A 13,194-nucleotide genomic window follows, 5' to 3' on the forward strand; every position below is an offset into this window, starting at 1 on the left:
AAATCTATGTATTTTGCGACTCACAAAAAACCGACCAATTGTTTATATTATGAAAACAAGTTTGCCGTGGCGAACATAAACAAAACCAGTTAAATTAGTAAACACGACAGATTGAAGAGCAAAATTCTAGGTTCACATTGAAAAATTACTTCTCCACTACAATTTCCAACAATATTAAAAACAATTGGGGTATTCTACAAAATAATTCTTTCATTTCAAATGTGTTAAATCGTCTATATTAAATCGTGTTTGCGTGTCCGTATCGAACATATAAGACAGACTTGAATGCATGGTTTAATCAATCGAATATAATATAAATAAAACGTACATTTCAAACTTAAATTAATAAATAAATAACGGTTCAAATTTTGCGACTCATTTGATCAAGTACTCCTTCCTCTGCTGCTCGAGCATGTTCTCCAAATAAATACATTTCTCCTGCAAAGCTTTGTGTTCGATTTGCAGTTCGTTTAAAATTTCATCTTTTCTTGCTACGGACACTTTGATCCTAAAAGTGAATAACTTCTGAACTGAATTCGTAAAAGGAATGAACGAAATCGGATTCTGATATGAGCATATAAATGAGAGCACTTCTGACACAAGAATATCCGCTATATAAGAAGACATTTCTTCATCCAATTCGATTGAGAGCAAAAGTGGAATGGATTATTAAAATATTTCGATCGATTGTCCTTGCTATAAACCTATTTTGGTAATAATATTCCTGGGTTCCAGTAATCACAACAGTATTCGTAAAATACTTATTTGGATTTAACGATAAATTATTATCGAACACTATTTTACAAAATCATTAACCATTACGAATATTTAAAATCTCATTGGATGTAGGTGGTTGCACAATATGGTTACAAAAAAGTTGCAATTAAAATTAAATTGCAAAATTATGTTTAAAAATTGAAAGCGTGCAATTAAAAATAATATAATAAAAATAAAATAAAATATTTCTACTAGAAATAACGACAAAATAGTACGTGAAACACATTTGGCTGCAAATAAAATAATTGAATTACAACTCAATAGCACCACCAAAATTCAAAAATATCTTAATTTGGAGCTAATAAATTAAATCAACGAAAATGAAGCGATCTGCAAGAAAAAAATTTTAGAATTATTTATGAAGTTATAAATTCTGAAGAATAAAAATTGTGTTTACTTAATAAAACAATTAATTAAAATTTAACAATTTTTCCTGTTTTTCCCCACATTTGCAAGACTTATTTTAAAGGTTTGAGAAAACTTGAGACAACTTGGAATATTAATATGATTTGGTTAGACTTTAGCAAATTTATCAATCATAGTACCTAATTCACAAAACATGCACGCAAATAGTAAAAATTTGGAGAAATACTCAGAATTTATAAATGACGATAAGTAGAAAAAGAAGATAAAATAAAAAACAGCTGTGAAGGTAAGTTGAAGATACTTTTATTGGAATTTAATTCTTTTTTTTTTTCAATTTAAGTTTCTTTCTGTAGATAAAACTTTATTTCAAATTAACTGAACAATTAATTAGAAGAGGCTATCGGTCTTTATGCGACAAATATTTTAAACAAAAATGGTTTAACTGAGCAGGTTGAATTTTGATACGCCTTGACAACCAGTCGAATTGTATCTTCTGAAATAATTAACCAAAATATTGATAATTATTACAAAGATCTTACATCTGTTTACTGCCAACACTAATTTCAGATAAATTAAATATTTTACTAATTGATGGATATGGACCTCTGGATTCATTTCTTCTTATATGTTTACTTTCTTTTAATAGAGCATTTTTTTCTGGTAGAAGTTATCTTTCATATTCTTCACATTATAAAAAAATATCCTGGTGAGTGATGTTTCGTTGTATTTAAGTTACGTTGCTTTCTTGAAAAGCTAATCTGTTTTAGAAAACAACAAAATAACAAGTTTTATTTACGATATTAGAGATCTACGGAATGTGTATGAAAATCTAATTCAAAACGGATAATAATCAATGTAATAAAATTAAATTAATTTTAACCAACATCTAGCAAATTTTCAAGCTTAATCTAATAATAGTAAAGATGTAAAAACGAAAAAAGGAATTAAAAAATATGAATACACTATCCTTTAATCATATCCGTTCAATAATACCAACATTTTTATACACGGTGAGATAAAGATCAAAACTATGCCAATTTTTAAATTCTACCTATTAATTACATAATTAATTCCTTGAGCAGAGTGATTTTCCTTGTTTCTTATAATGATATGAAATATAATAATAATATCAAATATGTAGAATGTTGCAAGATATTGCTAATTATTATTGTGGATGATTAAAAAGAGATCAAAATTATTTTGTGACCTGAACATATTTCTGGTGTTCGGTAAGCAAACCGCAAGGGGAAGTTGCATAGGAAAAAATAATATTTACTTTAACCCAAAAAATGACTATAAGAGAATGGTTTCTTATTGTACGGTTTCGATAATTTCATTTGTAATTCCTACCTGGAATATAATTGTTGTATTTCTTTGTCCCTGTTATTCTTTAAATGGGCCACTTCTTTTTCCAAATTGTGAACTTCTTCATTCATTTCTTGTCGAAGTACCTCTTTTAGATCTGCCCGCTCTTTGGTCAGATTTTCGCTTAACTGAATTAAAACGTGTACTTACATTTAATATAAGGTTCATATTTTAAGAAGTTTACCTCTTTATATTGGGCAAGTTGCATTTCCAAGTGCTTCACGGTGGACTTGAGTCCAATGACAACTTCTTCACATTCAAGAAGTTTCGTTTTTGAGTCGATAAATTTAGCCTTAGACTCTTTCTCTGCGTTTTCAAGATCTTTGATTTCTTTCTCGTATTTCTCTCTTATTCGTCTGTAAAATAGAGTGCATAAAATATTAATTGACCAACACTCTTGTGATGTAGCAGTCACAAGTTATAGGATGATTTCGAGTTAAAATAAAAACTTAAAAAAGCGAAAAATTAAAAAACAAATAAATTTTACACATATAATATTTTCCAGCGCTTGTGAAATATTTTAGCAATAGTTTAACTATGCATCAGAAGAAACCCATTATCATTATCTGGTTCTTCTAACCCCATCTATTTCAAGACGAGCTTTTTCAGCAACACCTCTGGTGCCATATTTTAATTAAATACAATTTTTGAGTGAGAAAAAATGCTCAGGCCAAGCGATATAAACAATATTTAACTTAAACTCCGACAAACTTCTTTAGTGAAACTTTCGGGAACATTGGGTCATTAAATCGGAAAGTCCTCATCAATTAATACTGATTGCAGGAAATTAATTCATTAAGTTGAAATAATTGTTGTAACTGGCGAAATTTTATATATTCTAACTGACCAATATTTCAATCAAAGCTGTATCAATTCATAATTTAATTTTTTAATTACACGCTTAATGCACGTAATTTACAGTTGCAAATTCGCATTTTTTGCTCATCGCAAGCGATAAATTTTAATATTTTGCTTTTATTGGTTTCAGGAATAATTTAGGCGATATGCCGTTATTAATTAGTTTTTCCATTTAGAGATTATACTGTTTTTAATATTAAATAATTTTCGGTGAATTAATTAATTTGGCGTTGCGTTTTTTAAACATTTTTAAACACACAATGGATCCGTTTATTGTGGCAATTTATTAATAGGGATTAACATTATAAAAAATGCAATAATCACAGTATGTGAAGTCTTGCATGCATAATTTTACTGTGCTCTTATTATTATGGACGTATTCGCATAAATATTACCAGAATGAGTTTCTTGAGAACGACTAAATATAGAAAATAGTTTAATAGGAAAAGTTGTAGTAAAGTGGTGAGTTACTAAACTAAAGTAACTTAGGTAATAAATCTTACTTAATTCGATTTTCAGTACTCTGTTCGATTTGCGCTTTATTTTCAGAAGCCTCAGTCTCCAATCTATCAATAACGTTCTCAATCTCTTTATCCCTCTCCCTTCTACATTGATCTCGTATAGCGGCTTCTTTTTCAAAAATAATAGCGGCTTGTTGTTTTTTAAAATTGACTTGCCACGATTCGAACTCCAATTGAGAGGCTTCTTTCAATAATTTTATTTCATTTGATTGCCGTCGAATCAAAACCTACGCGGAAATATAATTTAATTCACTGTTTGTTGTGCACGTTTTATTGTCGTTTATGTAATTAAGTAACTGAAAGAAATTCAGTTTGAGTAAATTTTACTTGAATTCGATCTTCAAACTCTTCCTGGGCTTGTTTGATCGCTTTGTCTTTTTCAAACTGCACTTGAGATTCTCGTTCTTCACATTCTTTTATTCTGTTTGCATGGTCTGCTTGCAAGCGTCTTCTTTGCTCTTGGTATCCTTTTTCTTCGGACTCCACCAGCTTTTCATATCTGAAATAGTCATAATTCCACGCGATCTTGTGTGAATCGACCAAGTGGAAGCCTATTTACCTTTGCCTCACAACTTCCCTTTCATGGGATAAAGCTTTTTCTCTTTCTGCAACCAGTTGCTCCCTTAAAGTTTCACATTGGTTTTGTAATTTTCTTGCAGCTTTCAACTCCAAGTCCTCTATTTCTCTCTTATGGAGGGCTCTCAAGTCTGATAACTCTTGCTGTTGCCTTTTCTCCATATTCTGAATTTCTGGCTCAATACTTTTCACTGTTAGTTCCTAACAATTTCAACAAAAAAATACTGGAAATATTCGCTTTATTGATTGACTTACCTTAATTTTCTGAGTTTTTCCTTCAATCCATCGATCTCGTCTTATTTTCTCTCCGGCAGTATGCATTTCTTTCAGTTTCTTTATTTCCACTTGATGCTTATGCTCTAAGGCTTTACTGTTTGTGTTATATCGATCCTCTAGCATCTACGGATCATGATATTCACAAATTTTCTTCGACAATTTTTCAATTACTATTTAAAGTTGACACGAATCCTATTCTCAATTATTCTATTTTATCTTATCTACTTAAAATAGATGAAATAATCATAGGTTATTATCTATTGAACGATAAATCCAAACACCTAAACAAGGGTCTTTTACCAATAAGAAATAATAGTTTATTCTTATTCAATGAAATAAATGGAGGTTACTCAAGATTACGAAAAAACGTAAGAAAAATATTAGAAGATTGTTCAATTATTTTTTTAATAACACAGTCAATAAAATCAGAACTAACAGGATCACATTAATTTAATAAAGTTCAACTCAATAGTCTGAAAACAAGATTTCTTAACCTTGGAAACATTTAATGTTTTTTGAGAAAAATAGAGTAGATGAACCCCTTCAAAAAAACGAGTTCTAAAACTATAAATCACTGTTCAAATGCTTTTTAGAACTGTCATGTTTTTAGTGCTTAAATGGTCTTCCAAGTAGTAAAATAATTTTATGAGATATAAATTTAGGTTTTCCATAACCTGGGAAAGAATATACAAATTGTTATCAGCAAGGGAAAATCAATAGCGTTTTAACTTGTATTTGTAGCTTTCTAAAGTTTATACATATTTTCTCAACTTTAATAGTGACGTTTAGAATATATAATTAGAAAATAAATGTTCAAGACGCTTTTCAAAATTGGCATATTATTATTCAGTTAGATGTTCAAGATTATTAGTTTGGATCTTCGAGAATTCGTAGATTAGATGAAACATAAATAGAAAACTGAACGTCTGAATTATCTATTCTATTCAAATAGTTAAGGATTTTTCATGAGCATGAAATGTTGCTTTAATAAATTTAAAGACTAGAAATTTTAGTTGAGCCGAACTAGTCAGCAAAATTAATCAAGACGTCTTTAAAATGCAATTGCTATAACATAAATTGCAATAAATTACTACAATTACTATTAAAAATATACATTTTTGACTAATTCGTGTGAGGATTTTAATTCGGGTCGCATAACATCCAAGAGTCGAATGGCTAGATAAACACAAAAGTTTCGAAATCATTATTAATTAATTATGTTTTTCAGCTAATAAAACATTAAATAACTCACAGTACCTTCATTTCCTGAATCAGTCCTTCGCATTGCTGGTTAAGAGACCTTTTATCAGCAATCAGTTGATCAATGAACTTTTGATGTCTTTTAACGACACCTTCGTACTCTTCTTTTTGCTGCTTTAATTTTTGTTTCACCAGAGCTTCAGTTTGTTTATTCTGTTTCATCACTTGCTCCCGTAGCCCTGATAGTTCGTTTTGCAAAATTACTATTGAAGAACTTTTATCTTTTAAGCGAAGACTCATATCGACCAGTCGATGTGCCAGTTCTTGTTTACTCAGAACTTCCAAGTCATCCAAGCTAGACAAAAGCAAATTATTGAAGCATGGAATTTTATGCAAAAACTTACCGAGGAACGGAGTCCAGATTAATTGAAGACTCAGCAATATTTGAAGCAAGCAGCGCACTTTGCTTAGATTCGTTTAGTGATTTCGAACTTTTCCTGTCCATTTCATCCAAAAATGATAGGAGTTCACTGGAAACATTCAAATTTTATCAAAAAACACATTCACAGCACAGATGGTTACTTACTTATAGTTATTGTTTCCGTTATTGCAGACAAATTTAGATCCTCTAAACTCAAAATTAAATTCGTTGTCAAACTTATTATTTGCGTCTTTGATATCTTTTATCAATATATTTTCACTGCTGAAATTGCTCTCTGGTGTGTCTGTATTCTCATGGGATTCATAGTTTCTTTGCGATACCACAGGAGAGAATGTTACACAACGTTCACTAATCTCTTTAGGCTTTGGTTCTTCAACATTGGCTATGTCGCAGGTAAAAGCGTTTGTTTTGCCATTTCTATTACTTTCAGAGCATTGATTTTCTTCAATCGCATACTGGTTTAAAGTATGGTCTACCAAGTTTTTAACTGAAGCAATCTTCATGTCTACAATTTTTATATTGCGCTAAAATTATGGAGTTCATTTTCATAAAACTTACGTGACTTTTTGTCCTCATTTTCTAGTTCTTCTAAGATTGAGACAATGTCATCTAAACTTCCCGCAGCACTTATTTTATCATCAGCTTCAACTCGGTTTGCTTTCTCATTAAATTCCCCTTTACTCATGTCTTCTATTTCACTTAGATTGTTCAAAAACTGCAGGTAATTAGCTTTCTTGGCCTCCCCTGAGCCCCTGGAACTTTGGTTCATCCAAGTCTCAATATCTGGTGACGTTCTTGTATCGCCTGTAAAGTCTGCTCCTCCTTTCACTGGCTTTGCCACAAATTTTGTCTTATTTTCCGGTTTTCTTGGTTTTGATGTTATTTTCTTATGGCTCTCGCACTTAACGGTATTGAGAATGTTTTTACCTTTAGTATTGTTCTTGAGAGTTTTGGAAAACTTTGGCCCACAACTGCTAGCGTGTTTCGCACCATTCGTATCATCATCCCGCTTTTGTAGGTCAAATTCAAAAAACTTTTCGAATTTTTTGTCGGTTTCATCACGGAAAAGCTCATTTATGTCAATATCAGATATATTAGGAAATTCGTTGGCTTTCGACCATTTATCTACCATTTTTGTGTTATCTGTAAAGTTGGTATTAGCCAGGTCATGTTCACAGTTGAGCTCGTCCCGATATTTTTTGGTCTGCGTTTCCGACTCCTTTACTTCTTCCCTTGTCCACTTTTGGTTATTTTCACTTTCATTGTCCTTTGAATTGCTCAGACCCTCTTCATACAAGTGTGGGTCAAATTTGGTTGAATTTCGACCCGAAGTGTCCTCATTTCTTCTTGATGCTGGGCAAGCATTGGCGGCTTTCTGGTTTAAATTTGCGTCAAACAGTGGGTTTGGGTTCGAATCAGAATTATTGCTTGTATTTTCTTTTTTTAAGAGAGCGTCATATTTTATATCAAAATAAGCATTAATAGCATCGCGGTTTTTATCAGAAACATCGCATTCTCGTGAATTGGTGTCAATGACTCCAATTGGTTCGCTTTCCAGAAGCTTCTTAGGCAATGGAGGTTTTGAGGTCAAACCTGGGCGCAGTTCTAGATCAATCGGACCTTTATCAAACGATCCTTTAATGATGATTCAATAAATTAGTTCATTGTGTTCTCCGAATCGAGATTTACGTACCACTTTTATCTTTAGAGTAGGCAGCTTCTTCTGAAGACAGTGAGGTACTTTCTTCGAGAGTGTTGTCTTTACTGTGTACCGGAAAGTCAGAGCTGCTTTCACTGTTTCCTCTGAAGTTGCTTGGTGGGTATGTTTTCCAGGAGCTGACTTGCTCAGATAGGAGATTCTTGTATAAGTTCGAAGATGGTAGTACTTCGTCTGTAGGTTTGGTAACAAAACTTGCAGTGCTTAATAAATCAAATATTAACTACCATACCTTCAAAACTTTCTAAGCTACTATTTATATATTCTTTAGAAAATCGTTCGTCCTTATTAGTTAGATATCCAGCTGAAAATGGGCGGTGACTGTTTTTTGCGACTTCATCGTCCTAGATAACAAAGCAGGCTTGTTACTGAAGTACATCTGATTTGGAAACTATATGGTTTTCTCTGCTATCTTAACCAATTTTTGTTTACTCAAATTCAGTTAACACAGAAAAAAATCGAGTCTAAGCGTTACTTGAAATGTTAAAAAGATCCGCTCGATACAGTATATTCAAGATGTCCTGCCTTAATGGACTGCAAATCGGAAGAAATTGGATTCAATTAAATGGAAATAAATTACATAAATTGTAATAAAATGTATACTGTAAATAAAATATGAATTAGCACTTACCCATGATTTTGCAATATGAATATTTTTAAATTACCTCATTTAATTTAGCCGGTATCAAAAAACCAAAACAACGCATGCAAATTTGCTGTTTATTAATTTGGAGGTCGTTTAAAAGGGTGCAATTTTTGAGCATATCAGATATTTGTTAAAAAGTAAATTTAAGTAGCGGATTTTTTTAAAAACAACAAAAAACTTAAAACAACAAAACTATATTAGCTGATTTCCATACATAGCGGGTTTTAAAAGTTCCACGACTGACAAGATTACCTTGAACGAAAATTATTAAATAAAAAAAAACAAATTTCGCCATTGTTGAGAGTTGAAAGTCATTGAGAGTTATTCATATAAGCTAAACATTCATATAGCTAATAACTAAGTAAAAGTTTCCTTTTGTAACCGGACTTAATTAAATTAAATTAAAAAATTAAATGAGACTTAACTAAAAAAATGTGTTCCTTAAAAATACATTTTAAATATTATAAGTCATGAGTACTTGGAAAGTATTAATACCCAGAAGAAGATTAACTAATTATTTCTGAAATTTCCAAAAAAATGTTCTGAACAGATATTTAAAAAAAGTAGTGTATATAGAGAGGAGTCAAAATTAATAATTTTGAGAACAACAAATTTATGAGTAGATACCTTTCTGTCACTAATAAAATATAAAAAAGTTTAGTGTAAGTAAAGTAAAGGGGACAGAGGTGAGGTCTGTGGACGGTCCTTTATGAAATACATTTAGTTTACTAATTTTACTATTAAAGTAAACAAATGCCATTGATGTTGAAAAGCCTACTTTTTTATTTATTATTTTTATCAAATATTTATTGAATAACTAATCGTCTTGATCGTATATCTATAGAAAACCACTCTTCTACGGCGTATTTTTAATGCTGCTTTAAGTAATGTTTTTTCCATAATTCCAAATTAATTTGGACGAAGAATGGATGGGGAGCGCATCATCATTACAACAAATTTAGATAATTGCATGTGTTTCTATGAATTTGATAAAGTACAAACTTAGTTAAAGCATTGCATAAAACTTCAGACTATATCAATAAATAAATAAAACGAGACAAAATATTTTCTGATTTGAGTGATATCAGAATCTGAAAACATGCAAATGGTTTAGAGTCCAAACTTGAAAACAGGGGTAGGTAAATAAAAACAAAGCAGCACAACATAATTTTGGGAAATTCAGAAACTAAAATATTTTTTATCTCTTTACTCCATCACAACTCCAACCCTTTCTTAATATATCGCCCGACATTGCATCAATAAAAACACTTTTTTACAAACTTCTTCTTGGGTATTTCGCCTCAAAAAAGACATCATTTCCTCACGTCTTTTATTACAGATCGATAAATAGTGCTCTTATTTCGCAATAAGAACGAATTATTTAACAAAAAGTAATCAAGAACTAAAGACAAAAAACTAACTTTAAAGACAACATTTTTTGAGGCGAAATACCCAACAAACAATTTAAAAAAAATTAATCCGCCTCAACAATATAGAAAATAAAAACACTACTATACTTATGCTTTATGCAGTGAATTAAAGGTATATGAAATAAAACTACTTACTTTGTCATGAAAATTAAGCATTGGCAGTGCAGAGGCAGGTCTTGAGAAGCATTTAGCGATATAAGCATTGTTTTTCGCGCTTGCTGTGCTCAACTTATTGGAAGGTCTTCGTTCTAAATTAATCTGAAATTGTTGGAATTAATTATTGATGGGAGCTATTTCGTGGCTTAATTTTCCTAAATAGTTATTCAAAAATATATTAATATCGAAAATTATGTTGCTTCATTCTACTAAATTCAACAAATTTACTAAAAAAATTCGTATGAACCTTAGGTTCACTTCAGGACTTGTTTAATATATAATTTTTCCAATTGCTGTTTGAAACTATGAATTAAATACATGGGCATTTAACTTGAAGTTTTATGCAATTTGAATCAGAAAGGCTTGTAGTTACTCAACAGGATGTTACAAATATGCTTGAAAAAAAATCAGAAAATATTAGACAAGCTTCTGAAAAAATGTAAAAAAAAATCTCTAATATATCGTGTTTAATGTGTGATAAGCTAAAAAGAGCCATCGTTTTCTGGGTTGGCAAATCCAGCTATAAAGCAGCTGTAAATATAATCCAGCTGTAGTTTAGGCAAATTATGGCAAAATTCAGGATAGATTAAAATAAAACTTGGAATAAAATTAACACGCTTCAACAAAAATATAGAAAATATTAAAAACAATTCATAAAATAATAATCTCTAAGAAAAAATCGATTAAAGTACGAAAAATTTAATTTAAATTTGTCAAAAAAAGTCAAATTGATATAAATAAAAAAACGATTAAATGATCAAACTATACAGCCTAATAAATGGATCGCTAACTGAAGCGAAATGCTTCTTCAGCGGACATTTTAATAAACAAAAACGACAAAAAAATTTTTTTTATTAATAGATAAATAGAAAATGATAAAATACTTTTACTGTCAAAGCAAGACAAAATAATTTAACAATGGTTTAGACAGTAGAAAAATTAACTACATTTGTTCCATCAGTCGACACTCCACATCTAAAATATGATCAATTAATTTTAAAAAAGTGGATAAAATAGTTAACAATAACGCTTCATTTTTTCTCGTTTTCGATTTATTTATTGGTTAATGAAATTAGTTTTGTCTTAGTTGTTTTTCAAAAGGTCTGCTAAAGAAGCATTTCGTATGAGTTACCGATCCATTTACTAGACTACTTATTTGGTTTGATCACATTTTTGTCATATCAATTTGACTTTTAAGTTTAATTTTAATTCTAATCATCAACACTCCTGTGATTAGATTTTCTCAGTGTGTACACACCCGCTTCCTTCCTTCCTTAATTTTAGTTGTTTTCACTTTAATGGATTTTTCGTGGAGCTGATTATTTTATGAATTGTTTTTATTATAGGTAGGTTTATATTTAAGGGTATGTTAATTTTCTTCCAAGTTTTATTTTAATCCATTCTTTTTGAATTTTGCCATAATTTGATGTTTGAACATCAATTTCCAATAAAATATTTTTTATTGGAAATATTTGTTTATTTATTTGGTTTGTATTTAGGTTTTCGACAAATATTATGCTATTGAATATTTTCCGCCTACAGGTTAATACAATGTTTATTTAGTGATCTGCTTTCATGCCATCACAAGCATTTTAAAACTGTTATGTTGGTTAATTTGTGCATTTTAAAAGTAATATTCTGTTGGATTCAAGCTTTCCAAAAATGTATTTAGTTCAGATTACCGTTTTATCTTGCTTTGACAAAAATTGCAAATAATGTATTCCTTGCACACAATATGTTCTAATAAAAAAAGATACATGAAAAATTATCAATTTAACAAATATCTTAAAGGAAGTAGAAACAGTTTAGATAAGGTTGATAAAAGGACTGGAAAAATTGTTGAAGTTGTCATCATATTTTCTGAAATTCCATAAGTTCGATGACTTTAATGTGCATCAACATGCTGAAGTGAATTTAAAATGCTTAAATAATTTCAACGGTGTTCAGAAAGGTTGGGGATAAATTATTGCAAATTTGCTTTAAGACCCAAAAACCTAAATTAAAAAAGGTCTAGGATAAAGTTTAAAATATCTGTAACAGGGTTAGTAAGAGTAATAAAATAAAACTACAAATATACAAGTGCCAAATATATTTATATGTACATATATTCGAAATTAAAAAGTGTATATTAATACACATAAAAAGTACTAAACAATTAAAATACCTTATCTCCTGTAAGTTTCAACTCGCGCCCATTTTCCTTATAATTCGACATAATTGCCTGTTATGGGTAACAATATGGACAGATTGAACTATTATAAAGTAACGCGTATATTGTTCCCTAATAAAGGTATAGAAAGCACTAAAATCGGGTAAAAAATGATTCAATAGAAGGTCAAAGACACATCAAACTGATTTGCGAAGTGTTTGTTGTGATTGTTCATAGTTCTATGGGCTCGTTTCTAGGCAACCCCAGTAAATATAGGGGTGGTTTGAAGTGGTCTCATTTATTTACGTTATATTGGCATGGTTTCATGGAAATAATCATGGGAATCAAAAACATTATATGCGCTTGTATTTTACCTGGAATATACAGGGTGTTCGAGGAATCGAGAAAAGTATGGTGGCGAGTAAAATTTAATAAACGGGCACACTATAGAACAGGTGAAAACCTTCCCTTAAGTTTACTAAAAATTTTAGTTGAAATAAAAATATGACCAAAAATACTAAATGAAAAATGTGATGTCATGCGTAAATTATCAACAAACATAGACCAAACGATACCAGTAAGTAATAACACTAAATAAAATGAGTTAATTATTTCGATAAACATAGTCAAAAATTAATTGTGAAAACTTCTCAATAGTTTCCCAGAATAATTCTAGCAGACATTTAACCGTTTTTTTTTAATTGATTATACACTT

The 13,194-nt window shown here is 30.2% G+C and overlaps 1 protein-coding gene across 2 annotated transcripts; it reads right to left on the reverse strand.

The window, feature by feature from the left end:
• Window positions 1-281: 281 nt before the first annotated feature.
• LOC109538380 (centrosomal protein of 131 kDa) lies at window positions 282-12,706 on the reverse strand. Of its 2 annotated transcripts, XM_048663967.1 has the most exons (16): window positions 12,495-12,706; window positions 10,310-10,432; window positions 8,331-8,442; window positions 8,075-8,272; window positions 7,309-8,016; window positions 6,940-7,185; window positions 6,526-6,886; window positions 6,344-6,469; window positions 5,997-6,294; window positions 4,719-4,862; window positions 4,447-4,664; window positions 4,215-4,386; window positions 3,870-4,114; window positions 2,693-2,864; window positions 2,494-2,636; window positions 282-508 (listed from the first exon to the last, which is right to left on the reverse strand). In XM_048663967.1, the coding sequence occupies exons 1-16, from the start codon at window positions 12,543-12,545 to the stop codon at window positions 376-378; spliced, it is 3,450 nt and encodes a 1,149-aa protein (XP_048519924.1). In that variant the 5' UTR covers window positions 12,546-12,706; the 3' UTR covers window positions 282-375. The 2 variants fall into 2 exon arrangements, with proteins under 2 accessions (XP_048519924.1, XP_019761159.1); XM_019905600.2 differs by having other exon boundaries at window positions 6,940-8,016.
• Window positions 12,707-13,194: the final 488 nt, after the last annotated feature.

The sequence above is a fragment of the Dendroctonus ponderosae genome, unplaced genomic scaffold (genome assembly GCF_020466585.1).
Source record: "Dendroctonus ponderosae isolate FM_Combo_2020 unplaced genomic scaffold, Dpon_F_20191213v2 Dpon_F_20191213_2, whole genome shotgun sequence".
NCBI classification, from domain to species: Eukaryota; Metazoa; Arthropoda; class Insecta; order Coleoptera; family Curculionidae; genus Dendroctonus; species Dendroctonus ponderosae.

Bases quoted from the DNA above. Each gene is read 5' to 3' on its own strand.
- LOC109538380 (XM_019905600.2), bottom strand. From the start codon at position 12,545: ATGTCGAATTATAAGGAAAATGGGCGCGAGTTGAAACTTACAGGAGAT. The intron at 8,017-8,074 runs GTACGTAAATCT...TCATCATTAAAG, and splicing joins CTACTCTAAAGATAAAAGTG to GATCGTTTGATAAAGGTCCG. The intron at 6,470-6,525 runs GTAAGTAACCAT...GAATGTTTCCAG, and splicing joins AACGGAAACAATAACTATAA to TGAACTCCTATCATTTTTGG.